The following is a 25,930-nucleotide window of genomic DNA, read 5'->3' as shown; positions in this document are numbered from 1 at the left end:
AAAAAAAAAAGAAAAACGGTGACGGGGGCACCTGGGTGGCTCAGTCGGTTAAGCGTCTGAGTCTTGGTTTTGGCTCAGGCCATGAACTTGCAGTTTGTGAGTTCAAGCCCTGCGTCAGGCTCTGTGCGGACAGTGCAGAGCCTGCTTGGAATTCTCTCTCTCCCTCTCTTTCTGCCCCTCCCTGCTCTCTCTCTCTCTCAAAATAAATAAACTTAAAAATAAAAAAGAAATGACTGCCTGCAGAGTTCATGTTCTAGATGGCTGACTTTACACAGTTTAGCTAATTACATCTTGTGTTAACGTTCCCTATTTACGAGGTTTGCTCCCAGACGAGGATTTTAGATAAGCAATCGTGACCATCCTCTTTGATCTGGGTGTGATTCGTCAGATTTCAAACACAATGGAGTGTGTGTGAATTGTAGCCACAGAAGGGTCCTTGTTAGGCTCAGGCTGCTGCAGTCCGTGACAGAGATGCCCTAAGGGTGTGTGTGTTACAGGCTCCGAAGGGCTTGGGTGCACCGCCCCCCCCCCCCCCATCTCCATAACCCCTTTGCTCTGTAGCATATGAGGGGGATCTGTCTGGTGCATTGGCTTTCCGCCTGGTGTTTAGGAGGGGCCGATGTGGCCCATCTGGCTACTTGGGCATCTCTTTTCTTCCTCCTCCTTCCGAGTTTGGCTAAAAAGTGTCAAGTTGGCTGCAAATATTTTGAACTCCCACGAAGACCATATGGTCTTTTGGATTCAGTTTTCAACATTTTTATCAGTCAATGCTTACTGAGCTCTTGCAGTGCTGTTACTCAATGCCTTCGCAATAGCTTCTGTGAGTGGCACAGAGGGGGGAATGTTCCTGGCCCCGTCTCTGTCTCTCTCTTCTCTGGCTCTTACCTCTCTGTCAGGAGCGCCTCGATGTCTGGCCCGTTTTTTCAAGATCAGCTCAAAAAACACTCATTTGATAAATCCTCTGGCCACTTGGATAATTTCCCTCTTTCTGTTGAACCTGTATTGTGTCCCTCTGTTCTTTGTTGTTCACTTATTCCTTCCTTCCTTCCTTCCTTCCTTCCTTCCTTCCCTCCCTTGAAAAAAGATCTGTTGATGCCTAGTGTGTACCAGATTTGGGATATATCACTGAACTAAACCACAAATATATCTCCTTGCCCCTATGGAGCTTACCTTGTGGCTGGGGGAGATAACATACATAAACGGTATATGCAGTACATAAGCCAATTATACAGTATTTGGAAGGGGATAAATGGAATGGAATGTGGAAGAAAAAAACAGGAATGGATTGCTCAGATGTACAAGATTGAGGAGGGGGAAAGATGGATTACACATTAACTTGACAGGCCTTGGTGATACCTGCTGAGGTTGGCCTGGTGGTCATGGTAATTTGCATGTGTGCTTTCTCCTTGTTTCCCAACTGAAAGAACAGGGATTAGGCATCCTTCCTGATTTATCTGCAAACAGTGCTTAGCACAAAATGCCTTCTGTGTGGTTGGTGCTCTGTAAATAATTGGCAAAATGGAAACGAATGTGTAAAAACGAATTTGAGAACAGATAAATAAACCCATTCTTCTTTTTGCTTCCTTCTTGCCCATAAAAATAACTTTATGATACGTCTGCGCTTAAGAATCTTAAATTCCTGGGGCGCGTGGGTGGCTCAGTCGGTTAAGCAACTGACTTCGGCTCAGGTCATGATCTCGCAGTCCGTGGGTTCAAGCCCCACGTCGGGTTCTGTGCTGACAGCACAGAGCCTGGAGCCTGCTTCGGATTCTGCATCCTCCTCTCTCTGTTCCTCCCCTGCTCGTTCTCTGTCTCTCAAAAATAAACGTTAAAAAAATTTTTTTTTTTTAAAGAATCTTAAATTCCTTCCATATTTACTCATTCTTTTCAAGACAGAATTTATCACTGGAACTGACTCAGTGTACACAGAGGGGTTTGGAAAACGTTGGTCGATGCCTGAACTGCTTTTTACATGAAGAATACAATTTTAAGATATAAACTGCTATCACATTTAGAAGAGCACAGAGGACCGTAGTTTGTTCATGGCTCTGGCTAGGTTTTTGCTGTAAAAGAAGCGTTTTTCAAAGTAAACAACGTTCAGGAACTAGGCAAAACATTTCAAGAGTGCATTTCATTATCAATTTGCCGTGAAAAACTCAAGAGCCTCTTGACAGCCTCTGGATTTAATTAGCTTTCAGTCTTACCAGTATTTATCCAGTGAAACAACATCATCCCAGCGCAGAGCAGCACCTTCCATGGATTATGAAGACACATATGTCACCTGACCAATGAGTGTGCATGCCGCCCGTGTTTTAGCTCTTACCCGAGGCTTAGACGTTATGGAAGATCAATGCAGAATAACGTCCCGGGCTGTGTTCAGTCGACACAACTGGGTCGCGAGTCAGAAAAAGATCCGAGGCCACAGTTGACCGATGCTTTCAGTGCCCAATTTAAAATGTAAATGGTTGCCGCAGGTGACGAATTTCTCCCTTGAGAGCCAAATAGCGCTGTGCAGCTTGAGCCCTGGATTCCATGCCAGAGTCAGCAGGCGCCTTATGGGCCACCCAGGTTAACGTTTTTCTCATTTCTCCAAGGGAGCTGTCTGTGCCGTGGGCCCATCGTGGGGAGGGAAAGGGTAGAACCAGCAGGCCGGGCTTTGAGTTAGCTGGTCCCCCCCCCCAACTTCCATTTGCCTCAACGCACCGTGACCGCTTTTACTGTCTTCATGCTTCTACGTAAGAGTTCGTGCGAAGGCAGGGTTCTAAGGCTAAAAATATTTCGAAAAACAAAATCGCTTGTTCTCGATTAGCTCACTCATTTTCCAGGTAAAGACACAGCAGCCTGGAGAAGGTAAGATATACAACACCACATGGTGTGGGTCTTGCTGTCCTGATCGTAGTTAGAAACATGCCCTTCTGGGACTCTCTTCCCCTGTGTCCGCTGCATAGGCTTAGTGTGAGAATCAGATGGGACAGACGGGGAAGCACAGTGTATAAGAGAGCATTTAATGCATTAGTTAAATGTAAAGCTTTATCATCACGTTCCCTTTTCTACCACTAGAGCAAACGTGAAGGTTATGAAACTAGGTTCCAGGGAGCCCTAGGGATCATTGCCAGGAGCATAGGGACCCCCCCTGGCCTCACCCCCATCTTCGTCAGGCAACACATTTTCCTTTAATCTGCTTTCTATGTTAGGCCTCCGAGTAAAGTTTCTTCTGTAGTAAGGTTCAATAACTTTAAAGAAGTTTGAAAGCCACTGATCTGGAAGGAATTTTGGAGATGGGAATAAATGGTTATGTTTGTTTAAAATGCTTGTGCCCTGAAGCATCTGTGCCTGCTGAAATGACCAGACAGCGTATTCAGGGCACAGATGGGCTGCATACCTGGTTCAAGAAGCTGATTGCTGGGGTGCCTGGGTGGCTCGGTCAGTTAAGCGTCCGACTTCGGCTCAGGTCATGATCTCACAGTCCGTGAGTTCGAGCCCCGCGTCGGGCTCTGTGCTGACAGCTCAGAGCCTGGAGCCTGTTTCAGATTCTGTGTCTCCCTCTCTCTCTCCTCCTCCCCTGTTCATGCTCTGTCTCTCTCTGTCTCAAAAATAAATAAACGTTAAAAAAAGAAGCTGATTGCTATAAATGCGAGAGCATTGTGGATAAACTGGGCTTGAACCGGAGACTGAAACCTGATTGGCACAACTGCACCTCACTCTAGAGACCTCTGAGCTTGCGTTGAGACCTGGGGTATCTTTTAAGTCTTGTGTTCCCAAGGCCTTTCATTTTCTGGCTCTGTTTGCAACTGATGTAGTGGTTCCGGTTAAGTACCAAGATGGAAACTGAGTGGTTCCTGACGGGTGATGGTCCTTTCTTTCCTGTCTTTGTTTTCTAGTGCACGTACATTTCAATCGACCAAGTTCCCAGGACCCATGCTATAGTGCTAAGCAGACCTGCCTGGCTTTGGGGGGCAGAAATGGGAGCCAATGAGCATGGAGTGTGCATAGCCAATGAAGCCATCAATGCCAGAGAACCAGCAGCTGAGACCGAAGCCTTATTGGGGATGGATCTGGTCAGGTACCACACAGTCATTCTTTGAAACAACTGCTCAGAACAGGTGGGGGAAATGGGAACGGGATTTATTTCCCTCCAAACCTCATATTTTTGTAACACGGTCCTCCCAAAGGAGACATGTGTCTTTTGATAAGTTTGAGGTGATAGGAAAAAACAAAAAAGGTGGATTACAGTGGAATATTATTGAGCAATAAAAAATAACCGAGTGCTTACACATGCTTCAGCATGGTGGGTTTTGAAAACATCGTGCTAGGGGCGCCTGGGTGGCTCAGTGGGTTGAGCGACCGACTTCAGCTCAGGTCATGATCTCTCGGTTTGTGAGTTCGAGCCCCGCGTCGGGCTCTGTGCTGACAGCTCGGAGCCTGGAGCCTGTTTCAGATTCTGTGTCTCCCTCTCTCTCTCTGACCCTCCCCCGTTCATGCTCTGTCTCTCTCTGTCTCAGAAATAAAGAAATATTAAAAAAAAAAAAAAAGAAAGAAAGAAAGAAAACATCATGCTAAGTAACAAAGCCAGACACCGGAGGTCGCATGTTGTATGATTGCATTTACATGAAATGTCCAGAACAGGCAAATCCATAGTAGCAGAAAATAGATTAGTGATTGCCTGTGGCAGGGGTGGGAAAATGGGGAGTGATTCCTTATGGATATGGGGCTTCTTTTTGGGGTGTTGAAAATGTCCCAGTTAGGTTGTGGTGGTAGATGTGTGAATGTACTAAAAATCACTGAACGGTGTATTTTAAGTGGGTGGTTCATGGTTTGAAATGTAGCTAAAATATACAAAAGAGGGAAGGCTGCATATAAAATACATAACATACCAAGGAAGAAAGAAGAGATATATGCCCCTCCTATCCTTCTTCATCTCACTTGTCCTTTTCCCTTTTCCTTCTCTACCGGGCACTACATAACAGGAGGCAGCAGACGCGTCGTGGGCTCGGTGGGATGGGGGCCTCTCCTTGGTCACCACCGTGCCGTGAGCACCGGGACTTGTGTGCCTGGCCTGTGGTGGCTGATCAATGACCGAGTTTGGAGTGAACCACCAAAGGCGAGGGTGGGTGGGACCGAAACGACACTCTGAACTGGCTTTCTTTTTTTCGGAGATGGTGAAATGCAACAGACTCATGGCCTCGTTGAAAGAATATTGGGCTGGGAGCCAGGGGCCTTGGTTTTCCGTGTGAGTACACCCAAGTTACAGCACCCCTTGGGACCACAGTCTCCGCATTTATTCGAGGGGAGGCCTTAGATCGGATGACCTCTAAAGAACCTCCCAGAGCCAACATCTTACACCAAGCATTCGCGGTTTTGACACTTTGTAGGACTTCCAGGGAGAAAGTGTGCATTTATACAGAGACCTCTGTGGTCCATAGCTTCCGCCAACCGATGGATAGGTCTATTGACCTTCCAGGAATGGGCACACTGGGCTTGACATACCTGTGTGAGAGTCATGGAATACAAGTAGGGATCCTTACAAGTAGTTTTCATAAAACAAGAATTTGACTTGGGTGCATCTAACTCCAAGATCCAGAAAAACGTGGACCGAGCTCATATGTTCAAAGGATCTGAACTGCACTGAAGGTAGATGTCAGAGTGAGATTCTAACCTTGGCCCAGCGAATTCCATCCCTTTTCCTGCCCCGGTCATGCCCATAGTGAGGTGACATAGCCAAAGGGAAAGTAGGCATGGGACCAGAAAGATGGTGTTCTCATTTTGAGTCACGTGAATTTGCCCCATCTATGGGGCCAGAGCACTGTGAAAGGCTTTGGAACGGGTCTCTTGATATCGGGTAACTTGTGGCCCTAGACTACTGTAACCCGGGTGCACCTGTCCCCTCAGTCTTGCTGTTGTTTGCATCCTGATACAGTGGAGCAGGCTGTCCTATCCTTGGCCCATGGCACAGAGGCTAAGTGGGAGTGGCCAGGTGTATCGTTTTCCTTGGTCCTGGCACAGAGGGTAGGAGGGTCTGATCAGAGTGGTGTCTGTGGATGAGTGCTGAGGTCCCGCTGCCGATGCCATATGCAGAGGGCACTAAGGAAACTCCCGGAGCCAAGGTTCTTGCCTTGTGGGAGGGCAAGTGCGCGTACTGGCGCCTCAGTGTGGAATGCAGCGGGCAGAACGACAGGAGAATGAGCTAGAAGCTGCAAAAGAGAAGTCACGGCTTCCAAAGGTGGTGTGCCCCTGGCTAGGTATTCCCACGCTCCTAGCACATGTTTGCCTGGGCAGATTGGAGCCCTGTGAAGGCCTCGGGACAAGGCTTCTGCCTGGAATGCATGCATGAGGCAATGTGACCAGAGGCTGCTAGGCATCTGTGAAAGGAAGAAGGGGGCCCTCCTCGGGGCACAGCTCGGGCAGATCAGAGAGGTGCTCATATAGCATGCTTGTTTCCTCTGGATCCTCAAGAGCAGATGAGCTTGCTTCTGTCGGTCCTCTTTGGAGAAGATGACACCCACCAACAGAAAAGTCTGCTTAAGCCAACCGTCTCCTAAGTTTATTTTGTATCACTCTGCTAAGGTCTTAGGGTTCAGCTTTGCAAATCAGTGCCTTTTCACCAAGTCTTCCTAAATAAGCTAAAATTGAGAAATGCCCAATAAATGGATATATAATTATCTGACTACGAAGATAAGCCTGTCACGAGAGCAAGTCTGTCGGGGCGCCTGGGTGGCTCACTCAGTGAAGCGACCGACTCTTGATTTTGGCTCAGGTCAGGATGTCAGGGTTTCGCGAGTTCAAGCCCCACGTTGGGCTCCCCTCTCTCTCTGCCCCTCCCCTGTTTGCATTCTCCCTGCCTCTCCCAAAATAAATACATAAACTTAAAAAAAAAAAAAAGAGAGAGAGAGAAATAAGTCTGTAGCATTATCTTTTCCTCTTCCTGGCAGGACAGTGGAGGTTCCTTCAGCAAGAATCAGGCTGGGTGAGTTTTAGAGACGATTGCTCACATGATGAAAATTCCCACAGAGCTGGCTTATGCTGCCATTTTAGCGGGCACCGTCGTCTCTGTTCTGAAGTCCTTGTGTTCCTGCCGCCAGAATTATGATTGGAAGCAAGAGATGAGTCAGTGGACACTTACTGAGTACATTTCAAGTGCCATCCTCTTTCACATCAGCCCGAGAGGGGCGTAGTCCCGTTTTGACATTACAAATGAGAAAATCACGTTCCCGAAAGGTTATGTTACTTAAGGTCACACTGCCAGTGGGTGGCACACATAGAATTGGGAGCCAGGTCCCCGTATCTCTGAGCCATTGTTTTTCGGCCACAGCGTGCTGCCTCTCAGACCTACTGACCCCCTTGGTCCTGGGCAGTTGTGTTTGTATTTTCACAGTCAGTATCTCGTACACCTGTCTTCATAGAGCCCAGGGATTAGGTACCTGTTTTATAGGTGACATAACGCGGAGTTCAGACATATTATGGGACTTGCCCGAGGTCACGCAGAGGGCTGTTTCTGTGCCCTCTGTAGGGGGCCGATTACTTGGAAGGGCTGGGAGCAGACTGCTGTTTCATTTCAGAAGAAATAGGTACTTTTTGATAAGTGACGCTCTAAGCCACACCAGGAGAGGCAGGCTGATAGGTAGGAGGAGAGATACGCAGAAAAGGATGGATCACGTCCCACCAGGCACCCATTCCCTGTGAGATGACGGAGTAAAACATATGTACTGAGGACAAGGGCTGGCAATGGAACCCTTTGTTACCAACCAAAATGCCTGGTGTAGAGTAACAGAGATCAAGGCTGCCCTGCGCACAGGTGTCCTTTTGCCCGGAGGCAGGAGGGAGAATAAGCCACAGAAAGGGGGTCTTGACACGGCTAGAGCTGAGCTGGCCGGCATCATGGGAGTCAGAATCAGAAAAGAAACAGAGCGTTGGCTGAGCTGCCTTTCACGAGGGAGAAGCCACTGGGTTCCTGAGTCTTCTGTTTGTGTGTGTGTGTCGGGGGGGGGGATGGGGGGTGCCCAAAGACAGAAAACACCCCCACGATTTGGAACCGAATGCGTGAGAGACGTATCCTGAGCTCAAGTGCCGTGAATCCGTGTATCGGCCTGCATATTTCATACATTTACACGTGACAGCGTGCTTCATAACTCAGCTGCACCCCAGGCTTTGGTTACTGTGGTGAGAACCATAGCGTACGAAGGGACTGAGGGAGACTTCTGGTCTTCTTACTTCAGGCTTGGTTTGGAAAGAGGGACAACAGCCAAAGAAGCCTTGGATGTCATCGTCGCCTTGTTGGAGGAACACGGACAGGGTGGCAATTATTACGAAGATGCACACGCCTGCCACAGCTTCCAAAGCGCGTATCTGATTGTGGATCGCGAGGAAGCCTGGGTGCTGGAGACCGTGGGGAAGTACTGGGCTGCTGAGCAGATCACAGGTGAGCGGTGTGGACGGGCGGGGGTGGGGGGGAGCTTCGAGGGCAAGAGAGGCTCGGGCGGATGCTGCCTGGATGCGTAGGAGTCACCATGGTGCGGCAGACCCCCTCTGTGCCGTATCCTCACTTCTGGGCTCTGCTTCTAGAAAGAACCTTGGCTGCAGAGGTGTCAACACTTGGGAGACACGCTCGTGACATTTCTTATTTTCCGCTTGCTTTCTGGGCAGGACCCGGCTGTGGCTACCGGCCGTTTCGTGACCCAAATGGTTACTCTGTGACTTGGCCAAAGGAATGGTGATTATCCCATTCCATTCAGTGAGTGAACCCCTACAACAGGGAGCTGCCCCTCATCACCCGTAGCCCTGTGGCTCCTCGCACTTGGAATGTTCCTCTAAAAGAGGCGTTCGGATCTGTGTGAGGACCGTGGACTGCCTCTGGGACAAGCTCATTTCTCTGTGAGACAGTGTTTCTAGAAGCGCAGAGGCCTAGGGGATCCATTCGGAAGGATCTTGTGCCCACACAGTTGTGGCTCTGTGCTCCCTGCAGCACTTTGTTCTGAGACAGTTCCGAGGAAGGAGATGTTAGAGGGGGTTGTGTTGTCCTGTCTCATCACTTAGCAGCCTCATATTGGAGACAGGATGAGGTCCCAGCATGGGTTAAAGGGTTTCCGAGAGGACGAAGGAATTCTAGGAGAGAATCGGCCAGTGAAGCCCCCCTGACGCTCCTCAGGACTGGATGACAAGTACCTAGACGGTGTGCCACCATTTCTCCCCTCCTGTGCTCACGGCACACGTGGCTAGTGGCTCGCCACCCTCTTCTCGTGTTGAACCTAAACTTGGGCTTCAGTTTCTCAACTGAATTTGTCAGGAAGTCTCTTCCAGTTCCTCAGAATTGATGATAGGGATGAAACCTGTTTTCCAGACCTACCCAAGGGGTGATTGGAACCAAAGCTGACCTGAGTTAGAAGCAGAAGATCTACTGCGATAGTTGAGAGTCAAGGTTTTCTGTGGCCTGAGTCAGTGCAGTGATGAGGGTTTCTGTGGACGAGGGGTGTGTTGCATGCTCTACGTGGCTGGCTTGCGGCGCTTGCCTGGAGGAGGGTGGCTTCTTCGCATTCTCACAAGGGCACCGAATGGGCTGGTGGCACCCTTGCAACAGTCCCAGAGAGTTTCTTCACCCTCACGTGCCCAGCATATACCTCCTGGTGCCTGTGCCCCATCCCTATGGCACTTACAGAACTGAGACAACCGGTGTGGCCGCTGGATCACTGAGCCTGCTGCAGTGCAAGAACTTTAAACTTTTTTATCAAAAAAGTTCTAAGCTGAAGCCTTACTCTCCAACGTTTCTGGCAGGACGGCTAGTGGTCCATGCTGAAAAAGCAGTCATATATTGCTTTTAAATAGAACTTAAAACTTTTTGATCTATACCTGCATTTCAGAAGCTTAGTTTCTCTTCAAGATGCAGCTTAAAAAACCCATCTCCTCAAAATGCGTGCTTTCACGAAACATTGAAGTAAAAGCTCAGCCATTCATTCCTTGGACTCATTGATCTCATGTCCTCTGATCCCAGCAGCGGTGTGAGTGCAACAGGACTTGATGAAACTAGGCCCTGAATGCTAACATTCTTGGGAGCAAACATATATTATTTTTAATGTTTTTTCCGTACTTTTGAGAGAGAGACAGCGAGTTGCGGGGGTGGGGGGGTGGGGAGTGGAGAGAGGGAGAGAGAGAATCCCAAGCGGGGTCTGCACAGTCAGCACAGAGCCTGACTCAGAGCTTGATCATGAAGCGTGAGATCATGACCTGAGCCGAAATCAAGAGTCGGACGCTTAACCTACTGAGCCACCTGGGCGCCCCGAAAGCAAACATACATTATAAATCAGCCCTTTAGGAAAATAATATCTGTGGCGTTGCTCACAGGATTTTTTTGGATAGCTTAGCATGAAGAATGCCAAAAGCCCCTTTTTAGGCCAAAGCTCCTTTTTATTTTTAATTTTTTTTAAGTAGTTTTATTCTTGTGTTGTCCTCTGAAAAGATGAGCGGCAGAAGGCCAATGCCCATCAGCTAGGAATACTTATTTTGGAAGAACAAATCAGTGGAGCAGAACATACTGGAAGAACCCTGTCCAGCACTGACCTTGTCTCTAGAAACTGGTTTTTAGGCAGTAACGGCTTGCGGCTTGTGGTTTGATCTCTCTCTCTACTTGATTCTCCCAAGAATTTAAAAGATCAGCACGCTCTCTGGAAGCAGCAAGTACGGATGGCCTCTTTTGAGCTACAACTCATAACTTCTTAGTGTTCTAGACAGCATCTTGAAGAATGAAGTCATCCTCAGTGGATTTGCAGCTGAGGCTTTGGAAGAAGCCACAGGAAGCCTGCCAGCCGATAGGGGAGTTTCATCAAGCTGGAGTGCACTCAGCATTCATGCGCTCCCGACTCTAGACTCTTTTAGCTGCACTTATATTTTTATGAGAAAAAAATTCCCATAGAATTTCTGCACTCATATACACGTACACGCATGCACACACACACACACACACACACACACACACGCTTATACTGATATCCTCAGAGACGTATATTCGCAGGTACATTCCGTTCTTTTAAAACAATTCATTATCAGTGCCACTGTGTTTTTCTAAATGTTGGGACCTGAAAAAGAAAAAAAGTTGAATGAAGAGGTGCCATCTTTGTATTTTCCAAAAGTGATGTTACTTGGGCAGAGGGTGGAGGTGTAAAGTGTTCCTTCAAGTGGAGGAAGCCTAAATTGGGGAAGAAGCAGGGCTATAGTTGTGATGTTCATAAGTCTTGTAAGTCGCGTCATGTCTCTTTCAAGAAACCTTTCATTCCTATCGTTAATAGATGCCTGGGGTTTATTTAGCCCTAATGAGAGCTGCACAGGTTTCCTTCCGAGTGTGAATTTTAGATCCAGCGACCATTGCTCCTTTAAAATGTGGTAGTGCCCGGTCAGGACTGGTCAAACCTTCTGGGAGGTCTTCTTACAAGAGGACCAAGGATTGTGTTTCTCTCTTCAAAAATAGAGTCATTTCCTCTCTCTAAAGTCGAATCGCAGAGAAGGGATTCGGTGTAAATTTCCATTTCTTGATTAAGTCCTTCTAAGTATCTTTCCAGCTAACCGGACTTTGCACTCTCTACAGAGGGAGTGAAGTGTATTTGCAATCAGCTTTCGCTCACCACTAAGATAGACGCGCAGCATCCTGAGCTCAGGAGTTATGCTCAGAGTCAAGGCTGGTGGACGGGAGAGGACGAGTTCAATTTTTCCGAAGTTTTTTCTCCGGCTGATGACCACCTAGACTGCTGTGCAGGCAAAGACAGCTTAGAAAAGAAAGAAGGTGAGTTAGTATATCCCTTACGATTCTCCCTCTCATGCCTGTTGTCTTGCAGCTGTGTTTCAGAGAACTTGTCTGAACTTCGGGGGGTGAGCAAGGAGGTGGAAATGAGAACGGACCTTGTACATAGAGACGAACTTGTGTTGATGTCCCTGATGTGCAGGCAGGATGACGTATATCTATTGTTACAGGATGCTTCCTCATCCACGAGGGTTTTTCCTCCTTCTGATTCAAGTCATTGTGCTTGTCTTCGTGATAACTTACTGTAGCCTTCCTTCTACCTCAGCGTTTCACTCATTGCCTTGTCTTCCTGTATTTTCCTTTCTCAGTGGCCTGCTGAGCCTGGAGGGCAGGGCACTGTCTTTCACTCATACTGGGATCCCCTCGTGGTGTCCATTATAGTCTTTTGCTCCGTGAACATTTGTTGAGTTGGAACTGTTGTTCTGAATTCTCTTCCCGAACCCTCTATCTCGCACCTAGCTATTGACTTAATCAGAATCCATGTTGAGGCAAATGTGGTGACTGGATAGCTTATTACTTCTGTGCCCGAGCGGAAACCCTTCCAAGTACACCACTGAGGCCACATTTTATAGTTGCCAGTGATACATGCGTTTTGTAAGTTAGACCTGTGATCATTTAGAACAGGGGTCAACAGACTGGGACCTGTTGGCAATCCCCTATTTTGCAAATAAAATTTTACTGGAATACAGCCGTGCACATTTATCTAGGTGCTGGTTATGACTGCTTCCATGCCATATTGGCATAGTTGCAGAGTTGCGACAGGTAAGTTACAGCAAGGTGGTGGGGCCCATAAGCCTGAAATATTTACTGTCTGGTTCTTTAAGAAAAAGCTTGCCGGGGCGCCTGGGTGGCGCAGTCGGTTAAGCGTCCGACTTCAGCCAGGTCACGATCTCGCGGTCTGTGAGTTCGAGCCCCACGTCAGGCTCTGAGCTGATGGCTCGGAGCCTGGAGCCTGTTTCCGATTCTGTGTCTCCCTCTCTCTCTGCCCCTCCCCCGTTCATGCTCTGTCTCTCTCTGTCCCAAAAATAAATAAAAAAAAAAAAAAAAAAAGAAAAAGCTTGCCGATGCTTAACGTAGAAGAACATGTCACGACTTTGGCTGTAGAACTTAATGTATTAAGGGTAGGAAGGTAGGACAGTGATCCATTTTAAAATGGGAACTTCATGGGGCCCCTGGGTGGCTCAGTCGGTTAAGCGTCCGACTTCAGCTCAGGTCACGATCTCGTGGTCCGTGAGTTCGATCCCCGCGTCGGTCTCTGGGCTGATGGCTCAGAGCCTGGAGCCTGCTTCTGATTCTGTGTCTCCCTCTCTCTCTGCCCCTCCCCCATTCATGCTCTGTCTCTCTCTCTCTCTGTCTCAAAAATAAATAAACGTTAAAAAAAAATTAAAAAATAAATAAAAAATAAAATGGGAACTTCAAAAAAAAAACTCCAAAAGTTAACAAAAAAACAAACCCAGCTTGATAAAAGTATATAATACCATGTATGAAGCAGTCTTGCCAGAACATCAAATCTAAATCTGATGAAGCCTCTGGACCTAGCTACGGGTTTACAGGAAATGCAGAGGATGGGAGGACATACTAAGTAACACCAGGGGCTGCTGTCTGCAAAGTGCAGACTGTGGGAAACTCTATAGGAGAAATGGCCCCACAAATAAAATGCAAGGGGATAAAGTGAGAAGCAGAGGTCAAAAGAGATTTCAGCTGTTATCAACCGACTGGGTCCTGATTTAAATCAATAAACTCATTCGTAAGACAATGAAAAATGTTTAACACCGGGTAGTTGAAGAAATCAAGGCTTTATTAATCCTTTTAGGTATGGCATATTACAATTGGAAATGTACAAAGAGGACGTGAGTTGTGTTAGTGAAGTTTAAGGCACCTCTTCTTTATGTGACGCTTTGATTCCATCTATGTGAACATAGACGGAAAGAATAGTGTTTTAACGAATCATGATCAGAGGGAGAAAACGTAAAACCGGGGTCCTTTGTAGCCAAGGAGTTGTTTACGCATTTATCTGAAGTCAGAGCCAGTACTCAAAATGGCTGTGAATGTTCTGAATATTTCTCTGTGTGTCTCTTTCCCACTGCAGACAGGTCATTCTCCAAATACAGTGCTGACTGTAACCAGCAAGTGTGTATGAGAGAACTTGCTTAGTGGATTGTGCATAGACTGCAAATACTTTCCTATGGATATCGTTCTATTGCATACTGTACTGGTTGAGAAATTGCTAAGTGCTACTTAGCGCAAGGAGACTCCAAAATAATATGGCTTCGAGAAAATGGAAGCTTATTTTTCTCCCGTGTTATGGTCTAGATGTATACGGCCAGTCCAGGGCTGGTGGGTTACCCGGCACCAGAGGACAGCCATACGCGACGTTTGACTTCCGCCTGTGGTCCGACTTGCGGGCATGTCCTGGGCAGCAGAAAGAGGGGCAAACAAAGTGAAGGGCGAACCGTCCTTTGTATGGAGGTGACGAGGAAGTTGCACGTAGCATTTCTTCTCCCACTGGTCAGGATTTATCATGTGACCCCGCCCGAGCCACAAGGGAAGCTGGGAAACATAGTCTGTAGCTGGGCAGTTATAGTCCAGGGTTCTGTAACTAAGAAGAAAAGGAACAAATGGATTTTGGTTAACAACTTGCCGCTATTAAAGCTTCTCTCTCTCTCTCTCTCTTTCTCTTTTTTTTTTTTTTTCTTTACAGAAAGCATCACTGTGCAGACTATGATTGACATCTTACGGGACAAAGCCAGTGGAGTCTGTATAGATTCCGAGTCCTTCCTTACCACAGCCAGTGTAGTGTCTGTTCTGCCTCAGAATAGAAGCTCGCCATGCATTCACTACTTCACTGGGACCCCAGATCCTTCCAGGTTTGTTTGAGACACAGCCGTGCTGGCAGGAAGTATGTGCTCCTCGAAAGCTCATCCAATGCGCACGCGCTGCGTCCCTGCACCTCTCTTTCTATAGCCGAGTCACATTTTTCAGTCGGCCCCAACGTGGCCAATGCAGCACAAAGAGCTTTGACAAAGGGGAGTTCTTGGCTGGAGTCATATCATTTTTATGACATCCGTGGAATCAAATTGGTTTAAATTCAACCGATATTTATTGAGTTGATATCATGGGCCAGGCGTTGTGCAAACATGCATGAGGGATGCAAACATACATAACACACAGTGAGACAGATGCAGGAATGCCCAAGATTGATCAAAACAATCAGTTCCTGTAAGTTAGAGGACCAAATAGCCCGGAGGCAATGCAGATTGAGGCAACGTCAAGGGCACTGACCACTTCTTTTTTTTTTTTTTTAAATTTTTTTTAATGTTTTATTTCTTTTTGAGACAGAGAGAGACAGAGCGTGAGCAGGGGAGGGGCAGAGAGAGAGGGAGACACAGAATCGGAAGCAGGCTCCAGGCTCTGAGCTGTCAGCACAGAGCCCAACGCGGGGCTCGAACTCATGAACCGCGAGGTCATGACCTGAGCCAAAGTCGGACGCTTAACCGACTGAGCCACCAGGCGCCTCCGGGCACTGACCACTTTGTAAGACATTGTGTTTTAGGGAGTTGCTTTCTGCCTACGTTCAGCAAAGGCATTGTGCTGCCCAGTGTTTAAGAACACAGCCTCTAGAATCACCTGTCAGGATTTTGAGTTCCATCTCTCTCACTGAGTGGCTGGTAAGTTACTTAACCTCTGTAAGCTTCAGTGTGCTATACAGACCGGGGGTCCTGGGGATAATGTCAGCTCCTACTTCGTATGCTTGTGGGGAGGATTAAATGAGATAATCCAAGTAAATAGACAGTAGGCTTAACTTTTCTTTTATTAAGACTATCTCTGATTTGCCAGGCAGACAGCAGCCCCACTCCCTGGTAACGTTCGGTCACATACACTGCAAGTCATGGCATCAGTGGCTTAGACACAGCTTTCCAGCGGTTTCTAATTCAATTCATTATCAGAAGCACTTGGAGTTTTTGAAAAATACAGGTGCCTTGACCCAAACCTGTTGTATCAGAATCTTTAAGGTGGGCTTACGAATGTGTCAGGTCAAGACTGACCCTCAGCCTGGAAAACCATGAAGATGTCCTATTCTGATAGTTTCAGTGGTATTTTTTAGGGGTTCTCTTGGCTGAAAACACACATCATTGTTTGTATATCGGGTGTCAGATCTTTGACTGCTATCAGGAAATCTGCAGCTGTTCAATTTCATTCCCTTTTCAGCTAAACATATTTATTCTCCTCTTACTGTTTCAGAAATAGAAGACAATGATGGTGTCTAGCTAGGGATGGTGTCTTAGATGACTCAGGGGAAAAGCCGAGTACCTCTCTTGACCTGTCGGACTTACTTGTAAATTACTGCCAATATCAGTAGATCCTTCTAGCAGGACCTGACTATTAAATTCAGTATAAGCTATTCCTAGTTTTTCGTCCACTCATTTATTCATTCAACAAGCATGTATGAAGCACCTACTGTGTACCAGATATCATGCTGATTGGGTATTAGGGATGAAGTGTATGCAAGGTAACAGGTGGCTTGGAGGAGATGATGAAGGAGCACGCTTCACTGAGGAAGGATCTCTTGCGCGCCGGGCATTGTGGGAAGAGGAAGAGTTTGTTAGGAATGAAAAGCAGGAATGACATTTTGGGTAGAGAGACAGCATGGACACATGCAGAGAGCCATGAAACGGTACCCTGTTGTAGATTATGTTTCCATCTCTCCTCTCCCCGCCAGCCCCCACCCCCCACTCTTCCAGTAAACAAGCCTGGCCACCCTCTCATGGCCTCCCACGGTGAACCTCCTCTCCATGGTATTCCAGTCGGCCTCCCAGGGTGCGCTCCTGGTTGACCCCAGCTGCTTCCTTTTGACCTTATCTCAAAGCTCTGGATGCTTGCTCTCATGGATGGCCCTGCTCCCGCCCTCTTGTCCGTCCACCAGCTCTGGGGCTCGTCCTTCCTCTCCCTGTTGTCTGGACCTCCCTTCATGGACTCCGACTTAGCTTGCCCCGAACGCTGGTGGCTCAGCTGCCTCTTGGGAGCGCTCTGTGCCGCACCACAGGGGTACACGTGGGCACTTAGAGCCCTTCTGTAGAGTGACTAGAATGCCCTGCCGTGTTCTTTAGTGGGCAGGAGCCTTTGAAGGAGTGGGTTGAGCTGAGGAAGGCCTGAAGTACCTGCCTTGCTCCTGATGTCTCAGGCACCGGCCCCAGCTGTGCTTAGAAGACAGGGCTGTGTGAGGCCAGAACACTAACAGAAAGGAATGCCATTTCCTAGACTGAAGTACATGGCCCAGTACGGTTCTAAAAATGGGCTGGGAAATAGCCTGCTTATATTTAATCTGGAAGATTTCAAGTAATTTTAAAAGAAAGTTATTCATGGTTAAATTAATTGAAAAGACCTTAAAGAAGATTAAGGCATTCATTTTTTCTTTCAGGGCTAAGGGAGCTGCGTTTCCTACTGTGACTGTTAGAACTGTCACAGAGTCTTTTCTCCTATTCACCATTTCAGTGTTTCTCTGTAATTGGGCATGTTTAACATTTTCTATTTTGTCAGCAGGAAGCATAATTACCTCCTCTTGGGTTTTTAGGTAGTAAATGGGGGAAATTTTAGCTGGCTTCTGCTGACGCTGGAAACAGTAGAGAGATGTTTTCAGGAAATCATTTCAAAGCAGGGGGCTCGCGAAAGATTATGATTTAAGAGCGGGACTGTGTTCTTTATCCCTCCCAATTAATGTTCGGAACCAAAGGACACCATCTGACTGTTGCTCTGTCTGCTTCGACACGTCTCTGCCCTTTGCTCGGTGGACTCATTACAGATCCTTCTCTGGAAATAACTTGTTCTCGCGCTCTTTTCCTCTTTCTCCGCCCCTTCCAGGATGGACCAGGTTCTGTGCAAGTTTGAGGGCTGGATGGAGGTGCAAAAGTCAGAGTTTGAGAGCTAAAGAGGGAGATGCAAAAGACCTTTAATTAATTTTATTGAGGAGGCAGATTCTGTCCTATTAATATTCCGTTGAGTCAGCTGGTGCCTCAGTTATCCACGTGGTGACAGCGACTGACTTCAGTGCTCTGGTTCTGACCTTTGGAAGCCATTTCCTTCGTGGAAGCTGGCACTTGCCAAAGCCTCACTGATGTGAAGAATTGGAGAGGGAAAGGGGAGAGAGGTACCTTAGCACACTGAGACTGTGAAATTCGGGGTCCTGGAGCCCGTGAGAGCCGAGCAGGTGCGTCTCTTCCCAACCCTGTGTTCAGTGACGTCACACTGGTAACATGACACGGGTCACAGTGGGCATGTTCACACCACAGAAGCCGGCAGACGCCATGGATCGGGGCTTATTTTTTTCAGATACGGTTGCCAAGCCGGCATATCGCCAAGAGGCCCCCACATCTGAGAAAGCCCACAGAAAGTCCACTCGGTGTACAGGATGGAGAAACCAAGAGGGGGAGAAAATTAAAAAATTTTTCCATTTTAAATATCAGAAGGCTGTGTCCCAACCCATTTCTCTCATTGTATGAGGCTGTGGACTTCGGCCCAGGAAACAGAAAATAGGGAAGAAATTCTAGGAAAATGGGATGTTGGGCCTAATTTAACTAGCGGCAAATAGCTGGGGAGTTGCAGGGGACCTGGTGTGTGTGTGTGTGTGTGTGTGTGTGTGTGTGTGTGTGTGTTTCCTTCTCTTCTCCCAGTGTGCTAAGTTTGAGAGGCTAAGCTGAGTCAACTGAGACTGTTTCATCTGGTTAATTCAAATGTAGTGACGAGCGGCCTGTCTGTTGGTGGAGATAACACTTAACAAACCTTAGACGCGGCCGCGTAGGTAAATACGATCCCTGGTACTGTTCAGGGAACAGCCAGCAGACGTACCCAGAGGTGAGGGCCCCGTGTGAAATAGCACCCCCGTCAATTTCACTCTGAATGCGTACAGCACCAGATTCCTCTCTTCTGCCCTTTGACCTCACAACCTTCCAGAACATCTGGATCCAGCCCGAAGCTCATCCTATGCCCCAAATGTACGAGTTCTCTTTCCCTTTAAAATAGAAAGGCCCTTTACTGATAGGTCCTGCCCTCAGCCAGATGCGGCTGAGATCGTGTGATTAAAGTGACCGACAGTGAAGCTGGAGCGACCCATTCAAGAGACACCTGCAATTGAGAGAAAACTGGTTATTTTGGGTTATTTTGAGCTTGGTTGAACGTTTAGGAGATTCACCCACGCAGGAGCCTTGTGCTGCCCCGCTCTGTGCCAGACTCCCCTCAGTGGATCTGGGGGACTCCAGGGCACGGGATAAGCCTGGCTGAGTGGCTTGGGGAGTTTCTGCACCTTCCTAAGGATAGAGCCATATTTGAGGTCAGAAGTGCCGGCTGGCCACTGATGATAAAATCCCAAAGCACCAAAAGGGTTTTATTTTTCTGCACAGTGTGTATGAAGAACCAACAGAAGGTTAATATAATGGTGTGAGGTCGTGGGCGGAAAACTGACCTCAGTTTAGAAGACCTGAATTTAGTTCTCCGTCTGCCACTTACTAGGAATATGCCTTTGGACCCAACACTTAGCTGCTGTGAGCCTCAGTCTTCTCATCTGTAAAATGGGATGGAAATGTTTTCCCTGCCTTGTTCATTGCTGTGTCCCTAGTATCTAGAATGGTGACGGGTACTCAATCATTACTCAACACGTATTTGCGTGTTGTATGGATAGAATAGAAAAGTGAGCGAATAGAAAAATAGGGGTACTAGGAGAACTGAATGCAAGCACTTTGAAAGTTATGACACGCTATAAAACGTCAGGGGTTTCCATGGTAATTATGCTCTCTTGCCAAATGAGAAAACAAATGACAGGGAAACATTTTTTACACTGGCTCGGCGCGTGCGTCACAAGATTCTGGAAGACAAAAGGGACAGATGAGGCCAGGACGCCTCCCAGGGAGCAGGTCTCTGGGCTCGAAGGCTAAGATTCTGCAGACTTCTGAGACAGAGCGTGGGAGAGCACGCTCTGGTCCCTGTCATCAGACCATGCCTTAGATTTGTCTCAGGGAGAGCTGAGGGTCGTGGTCATACGGTTTCCTTTATGTCGCTCATGGCTTCCTTTAATCGTCCCTCCTGACGGTGGATTGTCCCTGTAGAGTCGCTCAGCCGGCCTTAAACCTCCTCACTAACCAGCTGATGGGAGACTCTTTGCCGCCGGAAGCACTTTACCCTTTTGGGCCTATTATCCTGTGTTCGTGTCACGGCACGCAATGCAGGGGCCAAGTGACCCAGAGTGAATTCCGGGTTAGGAGGCTTCTTTGAACCAGCTTTCTGGAGCCCTCTCAGGTGTGCCTCACGTCAGGGCCATCCCTGGGACACTCTGGGAGGGTTCCACAAGTGTGACAAAGTGTGCCCTGCCCTGTCCCGGTGGCCTGGGAGGGGTGTGCCTTGTGACTCAGATGACAGTTTCAGCTTTGCCGCTGGCTGCATATGTGACCTTGGTCAAGTCATTTAATGTCCGGGTCGTTACTTAGCATACATTTGATGAAGTGGCATTTAAGAAGCTACCATCTGGGCTTTAAAAAAAAAAGTTTATTTTTGAGAGAGAGAGAGAGAGAGTAAGTGGAGAAGGGGAAGAGAGAGAGAGACGGAGAGAGAGAGAATCTCAAGCAAGCGCCGAACCACCAGTACAGAGCCCGATGCAGGGCTCAAACTCACGAACTGTAAAACATGACCTGAAACGAAGTTGGACGCTTAACCGCCTGAGCCACCCAGGCACCCCCCTCGATCTGAACTTCAAGTGTGGGAAAATGTCAGAAATTCTCCTCACCTATTTGTATCGTTCGTGTGATTTTTTTATAAGGCTTGGCAAGAAATCAGAAGGTTTGGGAACCACTGAGTTACCCACATTCTGCTTTTTTTGGATACATAGGCACAAATAAACCCCGAATTATAATTCCCACATTCAGGTTTAAATAATTATTAGTGTTATTGCAATTTGTTATCAGCAGTAGTTTTTTATTTATTCAGTCTCAAAAACTCTCCCTTTAACCACTCGACAAATCTGTGCTTCATGTTTGTAGCAGTTGAGGGTGCTGACTTCCTTACAGACTTTGGGGGAAAAATCCTTGGAGAGCTTTGGCTGCATTAGAGTATTATGGGAATTCCATCGTATTTGTTATTTATTTTGAGAAAGAAAACTGATAGATGGGATAACTAGTAAACATACGGTACTTTCTTGCTTTAGAAAAGCCACTGGGCACCTTTATTGAGGTGGAGTGGGTTGGCAGTTCCATCAACTGGAATGTTCTGATTTTTACTACACTGTTATCCTATGTATTGGATGCAAAAGACCATGACTGTGCTTAGCATGAACTTCTTGTTTTTAATGTTTATTTTTGAGAGAGAGAGAGAGCGCGCGCAGGGGAGGGCCAGAGAGGGAGAGAGGAGGACAGAGGATCCGAGAGAGAGAGAGAGAGCGCGCGCAGGGGAGGGCCAGAGAGAGAGAGAGGTGGACAGAGGATCCGAGAGAGAGAGACAGAGAGAGAGCGCAGGGGAGGGGCAGAGAGAGAGAGAAGTGGACAAGGGATCTGAAGCAGGCTCTGTGTTGACAGCAACGAGCCCAATGCGGGGCTCGAACTCACGAACCGTAAGATCGTGACCTGAGCCAAAGTCAGATGCTCAACCGACTGAGCCACCCAAGTGCCCCAGCATGAACGTCTTGAAGTCAGAGTCACAAGTTCATGAACTGCATGACATACAAATAGAAATTTATAGGTTTGGAAGCTGGAAGGGAACTTCGAGATCATTTTAGTCCCAATCAGAGACAGGGAGCACGAGTGCCCCCACAGCTGGTCAGAGTAGAGAGGAGTCGCGTACCCTCATTCTGAGGCCCAGCCCAGTGCCCCGCCGCTGCTGTCATGAGTCAGGCAGATCTGGGATCCGTGCTCAGCCCGACGAGTGATACCAGACTGTGCCCCTCCTGGCCCCCCAGAACCGTGGCTCTCGCCCATGGGGCCACCGCGTCAGAATGGTCCTGAGATGTAAAGTAACGCCCTCCCAGTGACTGAGCCTGGCCACCTCATTGCCCAGCGTAAGCCTGTGGAGGTCACGACTCTGACCCTTTCTGGCCACGGCACAGACCCTGCGGCCCAGAAGACGTGAACTGTGTGGGCTTGGGGCTGCACAGCAGGAGCCTCAGAGCCAGGGTCCCACAGAAGGGTCTCTGCGCCGGGCCAGGAGGCTGCAGATCAACGTCTGCTGGCAGGCGGCACGATGGGCGCCAACTTTTCAGGAACCCCTTGTGCTATCGGGTCCTGAAGGATGGGATGCTTGCCTCCTGTGAGGCCGCTGTGTTGTAAGAGACCAGAAGGCCCCAGAAGCCATGTCTGTGCCGGACTCTTTGCTCCCCCCCGTTTTCCTCCCGCTTCCCCACCCTTCCCCGTCTGTTACCCTTTTCCTGGGACCCCTCACCCTGCAGCCCTTTTGCAGAATCAACTGAATGACTAATTGGATAATGCAGCATTGTATTGAGCATTCAGTAGAAGGGCCAACGACCCGTGGATGTTCAAGAGGCTGTAGGAGGTGGCACTTCGTGGTCCCTCTATGAAAGGCAGCCCCCCCATGTCCTGGGGAGGGAGGGTCCATGAACAGGGTACCTGGTGCCCATCCTTAACCAGGCCCACCCCACTTCCCCAGCTTGGAGTATGAAGGTCTCGCTGCTTGTAATAATCAAATCAACTTAGCCTGAGCCCGGTCTTGCAGAGTGAGTTCTGTGTCTTGACTCTCTTGAGCCCTCTTTCCCGTGACCTCCTCAGGGAACTAACCTAAGAGGTTACTTCTCATGACAGATCTCCCCCGCTATCCGCAAGTTCTTTTTCTGCCACGTCCCTTTTACGAAAGACGTGCGTTAGTACAGTACCTGTTTTCACTAACCGAAAGAAATCCCAAGAGGCTTCTCGCTCTTATGAAATGGTAACTGCTTCTTTGCTCTGTACCATTTTGGCTTACGAGAAGTTTCACAGAACATTCTACCTCCAGATAGCGGGCGTGTGGCGGTTGGGGGGGGGGGGGCGCTTCAGATGGGGGAAGAGCCCGTCCTGTTGTCCCTGTAGCCCTGCTCCTCAGACTTGGTCTATCGCCAATCCCCTGGGGACCTTGTTGACACGCACATCCTGATTCAGCAGGATGGGGGCAGGGCCTGAGGGTGATGCCAAAGCCCCGGGTCCAAGGACACAATTCGGGGAGCCAGGGTCCCCGGTTCCCAGTTCTTTTCAGACTGTGGCACACCTGAACGTGTTTGTGTGGCACACTGGCAGGGCTTCCCTGGCCGCCTCGAGCCCTGCCACCTCAGGGCTGAAGGAGTCAATATCCCAGCTCACTGCTAACCCACTCGAAGCATGGTGGCCAGGGCACCGGCGTAGAGGAGAGAAAATAACCTGGATCCGACCCGTACACCTGGGGGCGTGTTTGTAGCCCTCTCTCTCCTATTGTTATTGCAGGTGCTGCCCCAGGGTAGAGAAAGGCAGACGCCTTTCAGCCTAGATGGATGGCCCGTTGCACCCTTTTCTCCAAACGCCACGCGTCTGTTCGCCTTACTTTGTACAGCCGAAAGGGGCCTCCCAAACGTTCTTCCAGGAACAAAGCAAGTCTGTTTTGATGTCTCCTTGCTGCTCATAGAAGAACTTGCAGCTGGCAAATGACAGCTTTACTAAAATATTTACTAAAATACGCAGTTGTGTCTGTCTCGGCCCCCACCCGCCAGCCGCCAGGAGCTGGCTCAGGAAGCGATGGCCTAATGAAAGGACAGCCTCTGATGTCCTCACGCCTCAAGCTCAGTTGGGCTGAAGCACCTCTCCTTTCCCTCCAGGTCCATATTCAAGCCCTTCATCTTTGTGGATGATGTGAAACTTGTCCCCAAAGCACAATCTCCCTGTTTTGGGGATGACGACCCTGCCAAAAAGGAGCCTCGGTTCCAGGAGAAGCCAGATCGCCGGCACGAGCTCTACAAGGCCCACCAGTGGGCACGCGCTGTCATCGAAAGTGACCAGGTGAGCCTAGGGGTGGGCTGGCGGAGGGGGGTGCGGTCTGCGCTCGAGGAGGCAGGAAGGCGTTAATCACGCACATCGTTTCCCTCCTCGCCAGTACGCCTCCTTCCAGAAACCCAGGGACCTGAGGCCTTCCTAGAAGGCTGCTGTTCACTTTTCTGGCCAGTCCCCTGAAACCTAACGAAATGAAGCCTCCACGTCTAATGTTGTCCTAGCACTCAGTGGGCTGGGAATATCCCTCTTTCATTTACTGTTTCCCTGGGGATGTTCCCTGGGAATAATAGATGTGTGCAGTTCTGGTGGGGGTAACTGCTTTCCTGCTGTCTAAAATTCTTTGTGTACTTTTGGGGGTAAAACGTTGGTACGAGATGGCAATACCTTAAAGACGCAATCATGTGTTGTTTAAAAAAAAAAGTAATCCTTCAAAAAAGTTCTGTAGACAGACCGGGGGGGGGGGGGGACGGGGACGGTGCACAGTAGTGCGAATGTCCTTATGCCACTGACCTTGTACACCTAAAAATGGCTGCAATGGCAAACGTTGTGTTATGCGTATGTTACTATAATTTTAAAAGAGTTTTTCAAAAAAGATTCTCAAAGTCCTAGTTTTTTAAATTGAATTCAATTTTTATCTGAGAGAGTGTGTACACGAGCAGGGGAGAGGGAGAAAGAGAGAGAGAACCTCAAGCAGGCTCCACACTCAGCTTGGAGCCCTCCACAGGACTTGATCCCACGACCCTGGGATCATGAGCCAAAATCAAGAGTCAGACGCTCAACTGACTGAGCCACCCAGACGCCCCAGGTTCCTAGTTTTTAAAAAAAGTTATTCTCCAAGGTGCAGCTCACCCACCCCTCCCCGCAAAGCTTTGGCAAATAAAGTTACAAGACATCAATTCAAACGAGACCTACACCCAGTATATGCCCACAGCAGCCACTAGTGATGGGTTGCGTATAAAATCCAAGACTCCGTTTTGCTGAAGGGAAGGGGAAGGAACGTGGCAGTTAGACGCCCATCTGCTTCCCAAGCATGTATTTGCCAACTTGCAATGAGTCTAGTTTGTCCTGAAGAAAGGGACACCTTGTAGGGAAATCGGCTTTGCATTTGCGTGGACCGGGTGAGCTTTTTTTCTTGTGCTTGGCATGGTGGACTATATAAAAAACATAGAAAGAAGGGTGCCATCAGCAGTAAACCCAAGGGATTTCAGAAAGCATCTCAGAGAAGGGCAGTCTCACCGTCCAAAGGCTTTGCACTTCCATGCCACAGAAATGTCCATTTTAACATGTCAGAGTCACCTGGTGTTTTCACCTCCGTCTTCCCTGCCGGATGTTTCCATGGAACCGTGAGTGCTTCCACTCCACCGCACTGACTTTTGTCCGGGGCTGTCTATTGCGGTTCCCAGCAGTGCCTGTCTTCCAGGTGGATGACAGTAAGCCCGGAGTGAAAATGCCACTCGGTGCGTCGTTTCGGGGCTCTCTGGCAACTAGAAGGCGGAGGGAGAGAGGGGCGTGTGTTTGAGCCCTTCTGCACAAAATGCCACGGAGATGAGACGGACGAGGGTGGGTGGGCTCTGACATTGAGACATGACCGTTGCTTTGCGTCAAGGCCGTGTTAGAAAGTGGGGGACGGCTGCTGACGGCGGCTTCTCCATTCTGGGACTAACTGGGCAAATGGAAGCTTTTCACTGTCCCACACTCTAAGCGAGTGGAAGAAGCAATCTCAGCAGCTCAGAAGAAAGTACGTCGGGCGATGGACACGGCACGTGTTTATTCACTGATCGTTTGTCCATTCAGCAAACATTTACTGGGGGTGCCTCTTGTGTCCTAGGCGTTGAAGCCTGGTGATGAGCCCAGTTCTCACTCCCGGGAGATCATGGTCTAATGGGGGACACGGGCAAATAGACAGACCCTTACAGGACAGGAAGAGAACAACCACGGCAGAAGTAAAGGCACGGACAGGGAGCCCAGAGGAAAGGTTCAAAGAGGCCCGGAGATGGGTGCCTGTTGACCAAGTGCCGAGGAAGGGCAAGGTGGAGTATCATGGGTTGGAAGAATGCAATTAATTCAGTTTGGCTAAAGAGAAAGGGAGACTCTGGGGGGCCTGGCGGGAGGTGAGGCAAGCAAGAGCCTCGTACTCAGGTTACAAAAGGCCTTTCCTGAATATCAC

General features: G+C 48.7%; 1 protein-coding gene across 2 annotated transcripts in view; it reads left to right on the top strand.

The window, feature by feature from the left end:
* SCRN1 (secernin 1) overlaps positions 1-25,930 on the top strand; it is a 62,350-nt gene that overhangs the window by 33,174 nt on the left and 3,246 nt on the right. For both annotated transcript variants that reach the window (XM_042921216.1, XM_042921206.1), the window contains 5 exons: positions 3,882-4,063; positions 8,214-8,416; positions 11,570-11,764; positions 14,484-14,649; positions 23,592-23,772. In XM_042921216.1, coding sequence (XP_042777150.1) covers positions 3,882-4,063; positions 8,214-8,416; positions 11,570-11,764; positions 14,484-14,649; positions 23,592-23,772 — 927 coding nt within the window. The remainder of the gene's footprint in view (positions 1-3,881; positions 4,064-8,213; positions 8,417-11,569; positions 11,765-14,483; positions 14,650-23,591; positions 23,773-25,930) is intronic.

The sequence above is a fragment of the Panthera leo genome, chromosome A2 (genome assembly GCF_018350215.1).
Source record: "Panthera leo isolate Ple1 chromosome A2, P.leo_Ple1_pat1.1, whole genome shotgun sequence".
NCBI classification, from domain to species: Eukaryota; Metazoa; Chordata; class Mammalia; order Carnivora; family Felidae; genus Panthera; species Panthera leo.
The sequence above is the reverse complement of the archived record's forward strand: the minus strand, read 5'-3'. Positions and strand labels throughout refer to the sequence as shown.